Genomic DNA, 19411 nt, shown 5'->3' with positions numbered 1-19411 from the left:
AGTTGAACTACCTCTGTGTGGAGGAGGACCTGCATTCTTTGTTCATCTAATCCATTCAACTGCAACAATCTTTCACGTTGAGCATGGCTGAGATCTAGGTCCAGCTGAGCTGCCACCCTTAATGTATTGTACTTGAACTCTATGGACAACAAAGCTTTCTTCCCGTAGACCAGCTCATAAGGTGTGAAACCGATTGTGGTCTTCCAAGTGGTGTTGTAGGCCCATGTGGCCTCAACCAGGCGATCTGCGCAATCCTTTCTGCTGCTACTCACAACCTTAGTCAAAATCCCTTCCAATGCTCGATTAGTGACTTCCACCTGCCCATTTTCTTGAGGAAGTCTTGTGCTTGATCTTGTGATGAGCGAGCAAATCTTCAATCAGGTTGGAGGTGAACTGGCTTCCTTGATCTGTGACTAACTCTCTTGGGTAGCCAAACTTGTAGAAGATATTTTCCCTCAGAAACTCAACCACCTTTTCTTTTGTTGCTACTTTGATTGCCTTCGTTTCTGCCCACTTGGCCAGATAGTCGGTGCACACAATGATGTAAGACAGTTTCTTTGAAGGAGGGTTGATAGGACCCACAAAATCCATGCCCCACTTCTCAAATGGCTCGAAGGTCACTTGAGGTTGGAGAGGCATTTCATCTCTTGGAGTCGGTTTCCCCATCCTCTGACATCGGTCACACTGGCTGATGTATCTTCTGACATCTTAATGAAGAGTAGGCCAGTAGTAGCCTGCCTGTAGAATTTTGAAGGCGGTCCTTTTTGCTGCAAAGTGGCCTCCACAAGGTCCATCATGACAGGTTAGGAGGATGTCAAAGACTTCCTCCTCCCTAACACAATGTCTCAAGATCTGATCTGGGCCAAGCTTAAACAAGTTGCCACCGATCCAAGTGAACGGGGCGCTCTTCCTCACGATTCTTCTCTTCTCTTTTGAGGACAGATGCGGAGGGAACTGTGCTGAGACCAAGTAATTTGCTATATCAAAAAACCATGGAGAGAGTACTGAGATAGCAAATAGATGTTCATCTGGCATCTGGTCATCCACTGTTCCTTCTTCACCTGCAGGAAAATCCAATCTAGACAAGAAGTCAGCAACAACATTTTCCTTACCTGGCTTGTCAACAATCGTCAAATCAAATTGTTGTAACAAAAGTATCCATCTAATAATACGAGCATTGACATCAGGCTTATTCATTAAATATCTAATCAGCATGATCAGTGTGCACAAATGTTTGATAACTGGTGATGTAGTGTCTGAACTTGTTTAGGGAATGGACTACGGCCAGGAACTCTTTCTCGGTTACAGTATAGTTCATTTCTGCCTTGGACAGGCTTTTGCTAACGAAGTATATGGCATATGGGAGTTCTCCTCAACTTGTCCTAAGGTTGCCCCTATGGCTTTGTTCGAGGCATCAGTGTGGATGTGGAAAGGTAGGGCCCAGTTTGGACCTCTCAAGATCGGGGTGGATACCAGCTTATCTTTCAATTCGTCCAGTGCCCCTTGAAAGTTGTCAGTCCATTTAAACTCAACATCTTTCCCTAAAATTCCAAACAAAGGCGAGGCTAGCTTACTGAAGTCTTTAATGAATCTTCGATAATATCCCGCTAAGCCTAGGAAACTCCGAACATCTCTTACCTTTTGAGGAGGTGGGACCTTTTGGATGATAGCAATTTTATTAGGATCCACCTGTAAACCTTGGCGAGAAATGGTATGACCTAGCACGGTCCCTTCAGTCATCAGGAATTCACATTTTTCAGGACTAAAGGACAGGTTCATCTCAATGCACTTGGTTAGAACTTTTCTCAGATTGGTCAATGCTTCTTGGAAGTTAGACCCATGAGTGAAGTCATCCATATAGATTTCTACTGAATCATGGACTAACTCAGAAAAGATGCTCAATACTACTCTCTGGAAAGTGGCAGGAGCGTTGCATAGCCTAAAGGGAAGGACTCGATAGGCAAAGGTACCCAAGGACAGGTGAAGGTGGTTTTATCTTGGTCTTCCGGGCTGATTTGGATCTGGTTATACCCACTGAACCCATCTAGGAAAGAGAAGAACTTCTTCCCTGCCAGTCCATCCAACACTTGTTCTATGAAATTCAAAGGGAAATGGTCTTTCTTGGTGGCTTTGTTAAGTTCTCAGTAATCTACACAGATTCTCCACTTCCCGTTCTTTTTAGGCACCAGCACTAGAGGCGAGACCCACTCACTATCGGAGATAGGATAGATGAATCCTGCATCCAACAATTTTCGCAATTCTTCGTTGACAATGTCATTAAGGGCTGGATTCATTCTCCTCTGAAGCTACCTGATTGGTTTAAAATATTCTTTAATGTAGATGTGATGGGTACAGACCGAAGGATGGAATCCTTTCATCTCCTTATAGCTCCAAGCGAAAGCATCTAAATGATTGTTCAGTAAGCTACACAACTCCTTCTCCTAAGAAGGAGATAGGAAGGAGTTGATCTTTAAAGTTCTTCCGAGACCAAAATCCACATTCTTAACTCTGGGAGAGGTTGGATCAGTCACATAGAGGTCCACTGAGGTGCTGTCTTGGGTATCCTCCACCAATTCCTCTAAGGACAGTGCACTGGGAGGTGGATTTTGAATCAAAGTCTCAATCAAATCATCCTCGGTTTGAGGACCTCCCCTAGTGGTTTCTATTGTGCACAAGGGTGCAGAGTAGACCTCATCCTCATCTCCTTCTTCCAACCAGAGCGGTAAGTCATGTTCTAGAAGAGGCTGGGTAGGAGGGTATAGGACTAGCTGCTTGGACATAGGACCATTTTTGATGGTCATGTTTCCAGCTCGACAACTGATGTAAGCATCCGCAGTGGCTAACCAAGGCCTTCCCAAAATGAGGGGGTATCCAGTAAGCTTTGCCTTTGGTTGAAGGACCAAGAAGTCCGCAGGATACTCCCAAGAGTCAACAGAGACCAAGACATCCTCCACAATCCCTTCGGGAATCACGGTGGAGCGGTCTGCCAAATGCAGGACTGTCGAGGTCTTCCTTAAGGAAAAGGTTGAGTTTAAGCATGGTGTCCCTGGTCATCACATTAATGGCAACCCCTAGATCAATCAAGGTATGGGGGATAATGGTGCCATTGATGTGGACATCAACTACAGGACTCCCAGGGTCCAAATACTTTGGACAGATTACTTTCCCCAACATTAGATCAGACAGTTGTCCTATGACATTGATAGTCGAGGCATCTCTCTTTCTCCTGCCTGGGTGCCTGAAACACTTCTCCTTAATCAATTTGTTGTATATCGATACATCTTTGATGGCCTGGAGAAGGGGTATTTTCACACACAACTGTTTTAGTTCCCCCAGAAGTTCAGTCTCCTCTGGGTTTGGTTGTGTGGTTACTGTTAGTCGCTCAGGAAAGGGTGGAATGGATTTGGGTTTACTTTCTTGTTTCTCTTCCTCGTCCTTTGGGGTAGGAGGTTGGTGATCTGGAAGGGTCTTTCCGGATCACAGGTTGATCTCTTGGATCTCCACAGCATAGGTAGGACATGTTGTCTCCCCAGTGTATACCTGTTGGTCCTGTTGGTTGTTGGGGTTCGGGTTCGGTTGAGCAAGCATCTAGGGTTGTCTTGGAGGAGTAGGAGGTAATGGTTGTGGTTGAGCCGGTGGTGGAGGCAGAATGGCGAGAGGAGAGTTGTATTGGGGCCTCCACCCCGGTTGAGGTGCATTCCACTGAGGCTGTGGCTGGACATGTGAGTGAAACGAATGAGCAGTGGGTTGAGTATGGTATTGAGGTGGATAAGACCACGGAGGAGGTGCAGACCAGGAAGGATGAGCAGGGGGACCCCAAGAAGGCATGGGAATAGATTGGTTGGGGCTATAATAAGCTTGGGATGTCCCTTGCATCCCCTGTTGGTAAGGTCTGGGTCCATGCGGTCTCCTTTGGTTGAGGAAGTAGAGAGGTTCAGTGGGTGCCTCAGTCCCTTGGTACATGGCTTTGAATCCGGGTAAGGTTGGGCATTGGTTTGTGGGGTGGTTCTCCTCACAAACGAAACATACCTCTACAGAGTGCAATGGACACTCGTTCTTAGGGTGCTTCCTCGTACATCTGGGACAGAAAATGGCCAAAGCCCTCTCAGCTTCCTCTTTCTTTTGTTGGATTCGGAAAGTAACAAGTTGCATGGCGATGGTCTGTCTCATCTCACTTTTGAAGTCTTCCATCTGATTAGAAAACTCATGCTTGGAGAAGGTAGTACTAGCTAAAAGTGGATTCCCCCTACCTCTTTTCCAGGCTGCCCTAGAGTGGTTTCTAAACACAGTCTTTATGTCCTCATAAGGTAGTTGGTAAATGTCTCCTCCAGCTAGCATGTGAAGGGTATCTAGAAGGTCTTCAGGGACTCCTCAGAGCAGAACCAGATTTAGAGATTCAGGGTCAAGTGTGCACCTGACCCATTTATAGCTAAGTTGAAACCTTTCCTCATAGTCCTCTAAAGACTCATCATTTCCCATGGTCATCCGAAAGATTTCCCCCTTGGTTTCCTTTGACCTATAGTAATCATGGTATTTGTTGTTAAAGGCTTGCTGCATCTAAGCCCAAGTAGTGATACTCTTTCCAGGTAACCCCATGAACCAGCGTAATGCTGCATCCTTGAGGGTAGAGGGAAAGAGTTTCAACTTTTGCTCGTCTTCTGTATAGTCATAAGTTCGACAAAGGACAACAAACTCAAACAGGAAGGTATCAGGGTCTTCAGTGGTCAATCCATGGAAATGAGGTAAGGCTGAGGGACTTATGTTCTTCATTTTCATGTCCCCGTTGGTCTCTCGAATGGGGAAGGTACCTTCTATTCTCTCATCATCGTCTCTACCATTTCTGTTGTCAGCCATGGTCTCAAAGGGAATGTTTTCTTGCTCTTCTTCTGTTATAGGGTCTTCGTATATCTCAGGAGGTTCACCTATAGGTTCTTCTGGATCACTGCCACTAAAGAAGAGAGAAGGGTGACTCAGTGAAGTGGTGGGGGTGTTGGGTAGGAATTTTCCGGTATTATCTCTATTCCTACGAGGCATGAAAGGATTTTTGGTTGCTTTTGCTTTTTTCTTTGCTTGTACCTGCAAGACTAAAACAGATGGAGTTGCAACTAACTAAAATCCATCTTGCAGAAATGAAAATGCGGAGTTGAAATGAAAGCAGGAAAAGACTAATCTATTTTTCTGAAATCAAATTGCGAGAAGGAAATACTAGACTACACCTGCAAAATTGAAATTCTATTTTATGCTTGCATAATTGAAAGGTTAATCTACGAAAGCAGGAAATGTCTAATTTACTTTTGCATAAATGAAATTACAGAATGGAATGAAATAAACTACTTAGCAGAAGGTGAGAGTAGGAAAATAGAAAAAAAATAGCAATCACAAATACTCTGACGCTTCGCCGGCAACGGCGCCAAAAAGAGTGGTGAGCTCCAGTATTGCAGCAGTAATGCTACAACTCTTGGGACTCCCTTCTTTACTTTTATAAACCCGGTAGTTCGTAACAAACTTGGAAGCGACGGTGTTGTATGCACAAGTACTAGCTCTTGCCGCAGCTGTCACTTGGTCAGCTGGCACAAGTCCGCTAGGGGCTTAAGCCAAATTCGATGAGCTCTGAGAAGAAACTTTTAACTAATGGACAAAAGCTAACTTAAATAAGGCTAACCTATTTGCAAAAAGACACTGGAAAGCTAAACATAAACCCTAGCAAACCCTAATTCTACCAGCTAGCCTACTGATGCAAGAAAGAGGATGTAAGCTACTCAAGGAGATGCCATTGATTTCTAGAAAGGTAAATAGATGCATCTAAGCTACTTCTACAGTAACATCTGGAAAAAGCTTTTTGTATTTTTGATTAAGTTGCCAGAGTTATTATGCATATGATTTGACTGTTTTTGGGTTGTGTAGAGGTGGATGGGCGAGAAGAAATGCTTGGAGGAGATCAAGAAGGTTCAGACAGGGCCTGAGGGGTCCCTAACACCCTTCCATAGAGTTTCACCGAGTTTGGCTATCAAGAAACCTCATTCGTGAGCCTCTACATGAAGTCTACAGGGGTTCTACAGGATGTCTGCGATTTTCTACAGAATGTCTGTAACTTTCTACAGGATGTTCAGAAATGAGGCTTTTGGTGGATGAATGGAGAGGGAAAGGTGAAGGAGTGAGTGTGGAGGTAGGGTGAGGGTTGGATATGGTCTAGGACTCGGTGGATGGAGTTGTGGACAGGTGTAGATGGCTGGATTTGGTTCAAAGGAGACTGAAGCAATGTTACACACGAAACTAGGGTTATGGAAGCAAATGGAAAACGGGAGGCCAGGATTCTAAGTAGAGGGGGGAGTGGATGGTGTTGATGGAGAATAAACATATGAAGGAGTGGTATAGGTGCTCTGCAAGGCGTTTTGTCCAACTGATCCAACGAAGACTTGTAACTCAAAATCATAATTACGTTGACCTAATCTGCTAGCTACCAGTAAAGAAAATGAAACAGAAGTGTGACCTGCAATGAAACCATGTATTTTAACTCATGCAACTAAGCAAGCAAAAGTCTGAACTTGTAACCAACTTCTACACATGAAAATAAAACACTAGTGACTGCATGGCAAAGCAAAATCAGTGTTTTTGTGGTCAGCAAAGTTATCATGATCCTAGCTCCAGATCCTACTGAAGGAGAGGTGAAACCAGAGATGTTTGATGGCCCTTTTCTTGAAGATTTTTCTGTTAACAACCTATCAACTAAATCTGAGCACTCAAAAAGTCTTTCTAACCATTAACAGTGACCTAGTTAATCTGCAAACTTTAGCTTAACAGAAATGTTTTTGCAAATGCATAAAGAACAACTAACAATACATAGAGGAGGCCTTAACACTCGGGTTGGGCCCAACCCCAAGAGCTGCAGGCTCCTATAGAGAACTCAGATCTGATGCCAAGTAAAGTTTCTTCTCATTATTCAAAAATAACCATCATATGAAAGTTGTACAGCAGTAGCTACAATAAAACATGCTAAGCAAAATGACAGCAATATAGTGCAAAAATAACAATAGTTCCAAAAGTAAACTACGAAGGCTGAGGCCTTCCTATTTGTACAATATGAGGGGGCTAGCAGCCCTCCTAGATTCAAGGGACTCGCCTGTCCCAACTGCTAGTGAACAGTCACTCCTCCAAAAAATGCTTAGCTGCCTTTAAAACTCGTTTTGGTGGCCTGTGGAGCTCGGTGTTGAGGGTGGAGATTTCGATGAAGGCCATTTAATGCAAGAGACAACCTCCCTACGAATCCTCACCTCAAGCTTGGTTGTCAGCTGACCCATGATTGCTTGGTTTTGCTCCAAAATTGGTTCAAAAATCCAGAAATAACCATGTATTAGCCTCCTAGGTAGAGTGACCACCCTTATTCGTTCAAATAACATAAACATACTAGAAAAACATGCATAATTTTATGAAAAATGGAGGATTTAACAAGGACAATTAGGTAAAATGAGCCCAATAAGTTACCCAATTTGGGGGCTCATCACTAATATTAAGATTTTTTGCTTTCTCAAGTTCTTTCCTTAGAATTACTATTTCACATTCTATCTTTTCGTTATGCTCTTCTTTTTCTGTGATTTGTTTCTTCAAAGTTTCTTTTGCTAATTTAAATTCTTCTAGACAAATCTTAAGCTAAGTTATTTCTTCAAAAAAAAACACTTCTAAGGCACCCATGAAATTATCATCAGACTCATTACTACTTATATCTTCAAATGTCATAAGTAATTAACATTCTTGATCAAACTCACCTTCTTCACCATTTGAAAGATCATCACTAACTTCATGTGTATACAAATTTCTATCGTTTTCAAACCTTTTCCTATTTATTTTTGCAGCTTCTTTCCCTTTCTCATGATTTTCTCTATAGGGACACTTTGCAGCATAATGACCAACTCTACCACAAGAAAAACACTTAAAAGGAAGTTTGCCTTTGAATCTTCCAATACCCACTTGGAGTTTCTTTACAAAGTTTGTTTCTTCTTCTTCTGATACAGAACTTGATTCTTCCTTTTCTTTTCCTTTGGAAATAGCTTTGAATGCAGCTTTTCTGATATCTGAGGGACCCAATTTTCTCATTTCATAGGCTCTTAGAATCCCATGATGTTGTTCAACAGTAAGATTCTTCAAGTCTTGTATTTATTCTATGGCATAAACTTTTGAATTGAATTTGGGAGTTAGAAACCTTAATATTTTTTCAACCAGTAATGATTCTTTTATTTCTTCACCAAGATTTCTCATAGAAGTCACGATCTCATCTACCCTAAGAAAGAAACTTGTGATACTTTCCTCATTGTGCACTCTGAGAGTTTCATATTGAATTCTAAGAGTTTGAAGTTTGGCACTTTTTACCTTGGTGTCACCTTCATAGCTTTAGATGATCTTGTCCCGTATAGTCTTTGTTGTATTCAGTTGCATGACTTTGACAAATTATGATTTTACCAAGCTTCCTAACAGAGCATTGACAACCTTTGCATTGGTCTCATATTTCTTCTTTTTTGCTTCATCTATGGAAATAGAAGATGGAAATTGATAGCCTCCTTCAATGATTCCCCATACATATGCTCCAAGTAACTGTAAGTAAGCTCTTGTTCTTACCCTTTTAGAAAACTAGATCAGTTCTGTTGAACAATGCTGGCCTGATAGATGTTTTCCCCTCTTGATTTCTCATCTTGATAAATCTTCCTTCAAGCGATCAAGCTTCTTTCGAAGGACCTACTCTGATACCAATTGTTAAGAAAAATACTAAGAGGGGGAGTGAATCAATATTTTAACAAAACTTGATTTAATTTTCTTATTTTGATTTCTATAAGTGACTGTTTTGAAGTAAACCTCAATATGTACGCAACTTTAATGCAAACAACTAGTGTATATCCAGTCAACTTAGTTTTTCAGTCAATTTTATCTTGAACCAGTATGTTAGTACTTTATCAACATTAGATATATAGTAACCATGTGCAGTAAGAACAAAATAAATCATCACACATAAGCAACACATATGAACACCATGATTTTTAGGTGGAAACCCAATGTGGGAAAAAACCATTGTTGTTGTCATCTCTGTCTTCTTTTTATTATGATGAAATAATTCTTACAGTCTTGTACTGGCGCAAGCTCATACCAACACGCGAGCACCCACCTGCAGAAAGCTACAACCTTCTCTTATTTTCCAGCACCCACTGGAAGGGAGCTCCAACCTCCTGATCTCATTTACTGACACCCACCAGAAGGGAGCTCCAACCCCCTGATCAAATTTACCAGCTACCACTAGAAGGAAGCTTCAACTTTCTCACTGAAGGCTCCAACCCTCAACACCTCTGTGGACCACGTTTCATAAATTTCACACAGGATCCACCTGATACAAAACATCACAACTTGTTGGCCACTTTTCATCAAATTTTCAAACTGAACCCACTACCATTATTTAAGCCCGATACCAAATATCAAAACTGAAACTGATCACTGCAACAAATCACTCAATGAACCAACTGAATCAACCAATCACTAAACCAACTAAGACCCAAATTAATCAACTTATTCTCAAACAACCAAAACAATTAGATCACTGTAACCATAATACTAATACCAAACCCAAGCACTGCATCAACCAATTGAATCAACTGAAAATCCTGATCAATAAAATGTCAAAATATATATGTTACTTTACTTTATCAAATCCACGTGTATATGTGACTTTCTTGAAGCATATTTGCGTACAAATCTCAAAACGTTGAACCCTAAAATTGAATCATTGTCATTCTGAAACAAACATTGAGTTACACCCTGAACCACTAAATTACTCTGAAATAATCATAGATCTTCAATCACATATACCTAGCAACATCATCACTCTTCAATCAATCAATTCAACTTCAATCATCACTATTAAACCCATATCATCAAGTAAGACTTCATTGACAGACAATAGAAACACAGGAAGACTAATTAGACTAATCAAACATCTTCTTCAGCAAAACCCTAGCTTATAAATGTGTTTTCCACAAAACACTTCAGTGTATATACGCGCATTTCAAGAATCAAACCCGTGTACAAATCTATCCAAAGTACAAAATCAATACGCACATTTCAAGTTATCAAACTCGCGTATAGATCTGCAACTATTAACTTATAACTTCGTTGCACATCAGACCTTCAAAACAAACCCATCTCTTGGCATATGTAATAAAACACGCGTCAAACATAAAGACTACAAATCAAATCAATCCATTATCAATATAGTCATTTCAGATCTATTGGATCTTATCCATCATCAAATTTCAAGGTGCATACGTTTCAGATCAAACTATTCATTAATAGCCCATTACATGCACACTTGCTTCAAATCTAACTATGAAATCTTCATTATTTGCACACACAAACACTTTGATCTTCATCTCGTTATATAGCTTAGCCCTTAGCCAAAACCACACTAATGTCGATGATATTCTTTGACGGGATCAAATATCTGTTGTTGGGTTCAATACTATGGGTCAATACCATGGTAAAGACTCGTATTTAGAATACCATGGTGTCAAAACTATATGAGCTTTTCTTCTTCATACCTGCATGTGTACGCAACGTTGCTTCACAGAACCCTCATATACTTCTTCAAACTTCATATTTACCCTTCCTCTGTCATTGAACTGATATTCCTTTGTCCAATCTTTCTGTCACATTTGTATTGGCCTGAATACTCATCTTGCTACCATAATGTTGACATGTTTATTAAGTAGGTTTCCATCAAGGACTACACATTTGTCATAATGTCAACACTTGCACCTAGTCTTCTTGCTTCTTCTTCCCATGATCCATAGGCTTACCTGTCAACCTGTATAGACCATGCTCTCTAACTCCAAGCATAATACTCACAGATCTAGAGCCTCTGGGTCTGAGTCTTGCCTTCCCATCCTGGAATAAGACCTCAAACCCCTTCTTCTAAATCATTAAGACAGATATCACGCTATATCTAACTCCTGGTACAAACAGTACATCATGGACCCACATTACTCAACCTGACTCCATTCTGAATGGCACAACTCTCGATCTTCAGATCTCCTTCTAACTCTTGTCGCCCAACACCATGTGCAACTTCGAGTCCCACTCAGCTATAGTATCGAATACCTCTTCTGACCCTGTCATATGTTTTAACGCACCATTGTCCATCTATCATCCATCCTCATCGATAGTACCGAGAAATGAGAGATCATAGCCTCCTCCCCCAACCTCTTGGTGAGAGCATCTATCTCAACAAAAGTGGCAACACAATAACCTGCTAACTTTTCTTCTTCTCACCATCTCCTATCTTCTTCTTCATCAGACATCTCGATAAAAAATGACCCATCTCGCCACCCTTCATTCGTGTTGCAAGTTCCATGTCATCATCTGAAGCCCTCTTCTTCAAATGAAGATCCTTGTCTCACAACTCCTCTTGAATGAAGTCGTCCCACAACCTATTCTAGTCTGGAAACTTGTCCCTCGCAATGATCCCTTTGATGAATGGTTTCCACTCTGGAGTAAACCCTTTCAAGGCATTCATCACCATATCAAAATCTAAAATAGTCACACCAACGACAACAAGCTCATCTTTGGCCTAAGACAACCTCGCCAAATACGAAGTCACTCCTTCACCCTGCAATATCTGGCAGACTTCAACTTGTCCTCCAATACCAATACTGGATTCTCGTTCTTATTATGGAACAAATTCTGAAGAGCCAATTACATCTCATGAGCGAAGTTCTTCCCGAACAAATGTGGTATTAGGAAGCCCTTCACACCATCTAAGATGATCAATCTCCCATTTGTATCCAAATCATCATATACTTCCAACACCTTAAGGTTAGTTGACTTCTTGATGGCTTTCTCGGCAAACGCCTAGATCCTACTGACTTGTAAGACCAACTTGATCCTTTCCTTCCATGAACTATAGTTGGACAACCTTTCCAACATGTCCTCATACTGAAGACCAACTTGCAACTTCAGCATTGTAGTGAGCCCTTCACCTACAATGTGACCAACTCCTTCTTAAGCTATACTTCATTGTGCACCCTTTGATTCACTGTCTCTCAAAGTAGCTCAGACACGTTTTGATTCCATGTTGAATTCTGCGACCCTAGTGCCTAGGATAGAATATTAGATCACTAATGCTACCAAACCAAGAATCTCAACAAATCTACTTTGCGTAGCAGAATATAAACAACAGTAAATCACACATGCAAAAATATAGACAACTTTTTACAAAATATGTACAACAACCCAATCTCAGTTATATTAAACCAACTGAGTAGTAAAACAGTTTAGGGCTCCCATACAAGGGATAATGGCCTTCAAATATCCAATGGTACAATAATACAAGATACAATGACAATCTCACTGCTCTAGTGCACAATCATAACCTCTATGTCATATCTTGTCTTGTTGGTCCTTCGTTCTCAATCAGCAGCTACACAGCTCTGCTTCTATCAATGAAACAAGTCCATCTGCCCACTGAACACAGCTCCACCTACTCTCACGTTGATCGTAAGTTCATCTATGCATCAACACATCGAGACTTCTTTTGATTTGTTCACAACCCCGTTTGTGAGCAACTCCCTCTGCCTATTGTTGCTTCTCAGCTACACAGGGTCTTCTTCCCACTATAGCCTTCCACTGCTGCTATATGAAGGCTAACATAAGGCAGGAGGGCTTCCACCTACCACAAGTCTCTTCTCCAACAATGAACATGGGCTGATCCAATCTGCTCCTCTAGCTTGGCCAATCCTTGAGCTCTCAAACTACCTCCTCCTAGTAGCTTTTTCATCCATCAAAGAACTACACATAGGTTCAACACTTCACCCAACTCACAATTGTCCAAGTATGTTGTTCTAGGGCTACTTTGGACACTTTCTTGTTTCCCTCCACCAACCACTAAGTGCCCAATACTTCTGTCCACACAAGGACTTCATCCTTAGCATCAAATCAACACAAAAACATCATAACATGCCTTGATTTATAAGTTTGTTCATTGTTGCACTTTGTTGCTCTTGGTTAGGGCTTGCGACCCAGCGTTATAGCCCTCATAACCTTGCACAAATAGCCCTCAAAAGTTGCAATCTTGTTGTCCTTTGCTCCTGTTGTTTAGAATTGCCTTCTAGGAAGAGTCAAGCCTTAGATTGGGCCTCCCAACCCTCTCCTAACTTCCCAAAACTCTTCCAAATCCTTGTGGCACCCTACAAGAGCCTAAACAACCTTTAATTAGGCCTTTCACCCCCTGCAAAGTGATTGTTCTCTGTGGCTCTCAAATAGAGGAAATCCTACACAAAACAGCAACCAAACAGACCTCTAAACTTCACTCCAAGTCTGCAGCCTCCTCCTGCACAAAAGCAGACCTGCAATAGAAGGAAGAATGTGCCCAAAAATATCCCTCTTCCACGCCTTGTCCTTCTTGCTTTTGCAGCTGCCTCAGAGATGAAATGATAATGATTTGATGCACTTGGATGGTGTAGAATCTTATATATACAATCTCATGTGGTGTTAAGACATAACTTGTGGCACTCCAAAATGTCAAGACGACCTCCATTTGGTGCCACATTAACCCACATTTCCATTCAAAAATTCATAGCTCATTGTAGACAACTCAGAATTTGATGATTCTTGATGCGTTGGATTCTTCTCGTCTTCCTCTATCATCTTATTCCATCACATGTCCAAAATACTCCATGGTTTTGGCCCAAACATCAATGGATGAAAAACCCTAACCTTGGGTTTCAAGCCCACAAATAACCTTTGTGGCGCTCCAAGCTCCAAACCCCGGACCCTAGGGCTTGGAATACCTCCCAAGCTATCAAAAAGCAAGAACTTGATCATACATCAATGAACTTTTAGAGCTATTGGAATTGTGATTTTTTAAAAATTCACTATGCTTGTAATACTCCTATAAATCTACAAAGCTACAAATAACTTACAAAACTATTAATTAGCCTTAAACATTTATAAGTTTCAGTTGGACTCCAGTGCAAGCTCAATTGTTGTAATACACAATAAGCCCACACAGGCTGCCATTTTTCATTTCTCTTACACCCCATAACTTTGACAACTTCAACAACTTCGGATACAGTCCAATTTTTTGATTAACTGCCTTCAGTTTGTAAGCTTCTCAGTCAACTTGCAAAACTTTATCAACTATCATCTGCACAATTCAGGAGGGGCAAGTCCTTCCTATCAGTCAAAAACAATAAGTAATAGTAATTAGAAGGATGTCTACATAGATCATGTTATGTTAGCATCTCATACAAAAACGGTTTGAAATCAACAATATCTCATAAAATTTCATATATATAAATATCTGGAAGAGTTTATAAATGCAAGTTATCTCAGATTTGTTTTAGTCGTTCAACTGAATCTGCCTACCCAAATGAGCAACAAGAATCAACCCAACAGCACTGACATTGATTCAATCTGAAAACATTTGTTCCCATCTTCCTTGGATAGAATTGATTTTTTAATATTGATCAAATGGTCACCATAAGGGTGAATTAAACATGACCCAAGCACATTAATATTATGTGAGTGAGAATATGATTAATTGAAAAAGAGCCAAAAATCATGATGGCTTTATAATTGAGAAAGCCCATGCTGCTTATCAGTAACTCTATTGAATTGAGAGCCTTGGAAGTGAAGGCTTTATTGAATACATTTTTTCCATAGCATATGGAGCTTCTTTTCCTCCTCAAGTTCACCCAATAGGTTGGAGGTCACAAAGTTTGCTGAGTGGAAATGGTGGCTGAAAGTATTTACCACTAAGAATTTCATTGGCTATATATATATTTGCAGCATCAGTGTTATGAATTCCATCCCAGGACACGTAACCTGATGGATCAGAACATGCTGAAGCTGTGACAACAATACCATTTAATGTCTTGTTTTGGCTGCAGAAAACCTCTGGACTAAAATTGTAGTCACCTCCAGTGCCACAGCAGGCCTTTGTTCCATACTTGAACCCTGCAAATCATGGAATTGGATATTATGCATTTGCTTATTATCAAGAAAAGAGAAAAAATGAAGGTGAAAGTGGCTTTGAAAGTTAATACTTACCATGTTTACTCTGTATTATATATTATGTTTTTTTTCTTTGAAATTTTATTTTGTCTCTAAGGTTATACTTCAGGAAAAGAAGACTGTGCAAGAAGGGATTCAAATGATGTATTTCTTTACGATGATTGACACCCAAAGTATACACTGTAACATCTTCTAAGTATTTTGATTATCGGAGGAGAATTACACGTTTGTGAACTTGACCATCGTTTAAAAAGGAAGCTTACCATGTTTCGTTGGATTTGTAAAAATCTCCAACTTGATTGCATGTGAATCAACATATATAACAGATGCATCCGGTAAGACCTTTCGAACTTCTTCAAGCTGCTCCCTAAGTAGGTTATTATAGTCCACCACTGCATTGTTGTATGATATCATACATCCATAACCGTCCAGATCAGATTGATTATGAGGAAGTTCAGTCAGAAATGAAGGAAAGCAACCGATTGGTGCAAGATTTGCCACAAATATTGTCCTTGCCCCTTCTTTATACAATGCCTGTTAGAATGAAGAAACAACATAGTTAAGTAATTCATTCTTGAAGTCCATCTATGCTCAATTGAAATGTCTGTAGTCAAGAAATTACCTTAACAGTTTCACCAATCTGTGAAGCTACCTGGGGAAGAAACTGCTTCACTCCTTGAATTCCTATTTCACCAAGTTTTGAGGTGAAATCATTCTGCCCAATATCAAGTGTGTAGAGACCTTCACTGAATACCTCAGGGTTTGGTAGATACTCCAATTTTTTTCCTGCAAAGATTGACACATAATAAAAATAAGAACTGGTTGCAAAAATGTCAGTTTGGTCTCGAAATTTCCTCCTCGGGAATTTGTGCTCTGCCCAGTCATTATGTTCATGGACAAAGTTGGCTTCAACAAAATTGGCAAGGCATATCTAAAGTGAACAGAGTATTCCTGAACCATTTTGTAAACGAAAACAGCGTGCCATCGCAGGAGAGAGCCTGAGGAAGCTCAATACAAAGTTACAAACCATTCCATACAAGAAGTATCCAGAAAGAGTAGCTGGGTGCAAAGATGCCTATAACATTCAATTAAAGACACAAATCCTTAATAAAAAACAGTCCAGGTTATTGGTTTTGTTGGTGGTCGATGGCTCCATATCAACGTCTTTTGCTGGATTGAAGTGGCCACAACATTAAATAGACAGATGAGAGGTGAAATCGACATTTAATGGGAAGTTGATCTATTTCGATGCATACTTTGATTTATTTTTGAGCAGTGTTAAACCATTTTTTTAATGATTATTATTATTTTTTTACCACAGTGAATCAGTAGCTTGTTGGCGTAATCCTAAGTTTTCTACTTTTGTAATTTTATATACTCAATAAAAAACAAACCATACTTCCCATCACTCAAACTATTAACCCTAAACAAATATTGAACCATTATTTTTATCAAAATACGCAAATACATATCCATGAAACCTGTGTACAAAGTGAGAGGCCCCTTCAATGATTCCAGTAAGGATATATCCAACTTTATAAATAGACAAAAATGCAAGCACACGTTTCATGCTTGTTTGGGTAATAGCGACTAAATTACTTAACAACATGCTAAAAAGATCTAATATTTCCAAAAGATGTAGATCTCACTTTTCCACAATCTTTTGTTAAGGCAATCATATGAGCTGAACATCAAATAGCTTTTGTGTCCAAAATCAGAATTTATCAAATTTAGATACCCTATCTACGAATATCTTCAAACGTCCATAATTTTGATTGTTACTAATGACTTTTCTTTTCCTATCCATTAAAAATAAAATCTTAACAAAAGTTGTACCTTTTGAAAGAAGATCAAGAACTCGAACCTTGAAATCCAGCATCTCGCTGTACTGAACTCCCAAGTAGAAAGGGCTGATTCCGGTAACATATTGTGAAGTATTTGGTTGAAGAACAGTACCAGCATCCGAGGCATAGTTGGCCCCATGACGAAAATCAGAGCCTAATGACTGCAGATATGGACTAAGAAAAGGCAAGCCGAAAGCTTGAGCTGCTCAATTGCCATCAAAGAAAATGTCAATTACTGACTGCATTTAAAGTTGAAACTTCTATCAACATAAAACGTAATAAGGCATTCAGGCATAAGATTAATGAGGAATTATTATTCTTCAGCTATGTAATTTTTCTGTTTCATTGAAGATGAAAAAGGGGTTTAAAAAACTGCATTGACATTTCTGTAGTTGAATCCGAGTTTCATAAGGAAATTTATTGGCATTGCAGATGACTTACTATGAAAAATAAAAACATAAGTGATGTTGAAAAATGTACAGGCTAGGAATCCAATCCATGGCCTATGGCTTGCTATGTCCAACACCCTACCTCAAGCCATAATTTGGTTTGAGGATCCTAGGCACCTCCAAGGAGCCTCAACACAAAGAGGTTGGATCCGATAACATGTTGAAAATTTGACAGTCAAACTGCACCCATTTGGTGGGCTGATCCACCACCGAGCTAAATGCCCTTGACTGGTTTGATATCAAACTGTGGATTGCTATCTCCAACAAGTGAATCAGAAGCATTATACATTTGTTTATCGAATAGGATGGATGCTTGACAGCACCTTCTTTGATTCTGGTTATGCTATCTCCAACAAGTGAATTAGAAGCTTTATACATTTGTTTATCGAATGGAATGGATGCTTGACAGCACCTTTTTTTTATTCTGTTTATGTTTTTATTTACTGTAATTTTTTCTTTTCATTCTGTTTATGTTTTTATTTACTGTAATTTTTTCAATTGAAAGTAGGTAAAATGTTCACTTAATGGAAATTTAATGTACCATCTCAGTGAGTCTAGCAGTTAAAAATATGTGTTTCTTCTTTGAAAGTCACCAGCACAATCTAGAAAAGATAAATATAAAGGTTTTTTTATGCTACAAACAAAGAATTTTACACTTGTCTGGCTAAAATATGTTACAATCCAGAAAAGATAGAACATGTGCCACATACAAAGAATCTTACACATCAATTTAATATGTTACAATCCAGAAAAGATAGAACATGAAGAGGTCTATTTATGCCACATACAAAGAATCTTACACATCAATTTAGTGTCCGACTAAGATAGGTTATCCTCAACTAAAATATGTTATTCTCATTAAACGATTAAAACAGAAATTAAATTTTCATAAATTTCTCTTTGAATAAATAGAGAGGGCCTTACAAATAAATCAATCCCAACCAGTCTCATACATCAAACATCCATTTGAAGTTGGCCTTGCTAGACTCTAACGTTATAATAGATTATGCTTATTATCATATTCACTTCAAGTCCATTTGAATATCTGTTTGCACAATACAGCACATGGTCAGTGCTGCCCTGTCCTGCACTCTTCAAATGTAGAACAGATCGAGGAAGGTTAAGAGAGAGGCATTTGTCAGTGAGAGATAATGTAGTCATTAGATTACATGCATTATTTTATAGTCAGAGTATTAACCAGCTACTGCTGTGGACAGTGATACTATTTCTTGTATTAAGAGAAAGAAGGTTCATCAACTAACATTCTGGTTGCACAACTTACAGTCTGATCACATAAACAACTAATCTAATCATCACAGCTGTCTATTTAAAAGGGCAGATAAAACATAAGAAGTTCCTATGACATAAACAAACTTAGCAGAGAAGTTGGAAATCCATGGGACTAAGTACCTATGAAATCAATCACAAGGCGTCCATCAGAAGCACGACCTACAGGCTTATGGAAGAAAGTCATTCCATAGGGAGGATTTTCTGCAGGAAAAGCAGCATAGAAGCCACCTGTATCTGAATTCGAGTCTCCGAAATTGAAAATTGCAGGAAATGCACATTTCCCTTGGCTGCTTTCTACTTGACAGAATATCATCAGCCCCACAACTGCTGCACCACAAACAATCCATTTCTCTAGATGGACTACTTTTCTTTCGATCGCCGTGCTTACCATTGCCCACATTTTCCTGTAAGCTTACCGCAGCATAAGAATGAAAAACTCTCAAATTTCCCCCTTCTTAGTATTTGTCACCTAGTATATAATAGGCATAGGAACAGTGTGGGCTGGAGGATAGGCAGGGGCAGCCTGTCAAACACATAGAAATGTACCTTTATGTCATAGTTGCAGTTGCCGGTGCCATGATACTTCCTCAACGTGTGCTTCCAATTGGAGTTGCACGGAAATGGGCCCATTGCCATGGACTCCTGAAATTATTTTTCCCTCCCTGTCAATTTTCAATTTTCAGGGAAGGGGTCAAATCGAGACAAGGGCAACCTTGTCCTTCGGGCAGACATGACATGATAGCCAGCTTTTACATGCGTTGTTGGGAACAGGGAATATACCCT

The 19411-nt window shown here is 39.9% G+C and overlaps 1 protein-coding gene across 1 annotated transcript; it reads right to left on the bottom strand.

Annotated features, from left to right (window-relative positions):
* Positions 1-14306: 14306 nt before the first annotated feature.
* LOC149194193 (GDSL esterase/lipase At4g01130-like) lies at positions 14307-19187 on the bottom strand. The gene is made up of 5 exons (XM_089405060.1): positions 18749-19187; positions 16882-17091; positions 15668-15831; positions 15309-15579; positions 14307-14988 (listed from the first exon to the last, which is right to left on the bottom strand). Exons 1-5 carry the CDS (start codon positions 19026-19028, stop codon positions 14723-14725), a joined length of 1191 nt encoding a protein of 396 aa, XP_089261186.1. The 5' UTR covers positions 19029-19187; the 3' UTR covers positions 14307-14722.
* Positions 19188-19411: the final 224 nt, after the last annotated feature.

The sequence above is a fragment of the Pinus tabuliformis genome, chromosome 2_2 (assembly GCF_031772625.1).
Source record: "Pinus tabuliformis cultivar Carrire ecotype Pingquan chromosome 2_2, CPIR1, whole genome shotgun sequence".
Taxonomy (NCBI): domain Eukaryota; kingdom Viridiplantae; phylum Streptophyta; class Pinopsida; order Pinales; family Pinaceae; genus Pinus; species Pinus tabuliformis.
Note: the sequence above shows the minus strand (reverse complement) of the source record. Positions and strands in the feature narration are given on the sequence as shown.

Excerpts from the sequence above, each read along its gene's own strand:
- LOC149194193 (XM_089405060.1), bottom strand. The coding sequence starts at position 19,028 with ATGTGGGCAATGGTAAGCACGGCGATCGAAAGAAAAGTAGTCCATCTA. Across the intron at positions 17,092-18,748 it reads CCTTGTGATTGATTTCATAG|CTCAAGCTTTCGGCTTGCCT; the intron begins GTACTTAGTCCC and ends GCAATTGAGCAG. Across the intron at positions 15,580-15,667 it reads AGATTGGTGAAACTGTTAAG|GCATTGTATAAAGAAGGGGC; the intron begins GTAATTTCTTGA and ends TCATTCTAACAG.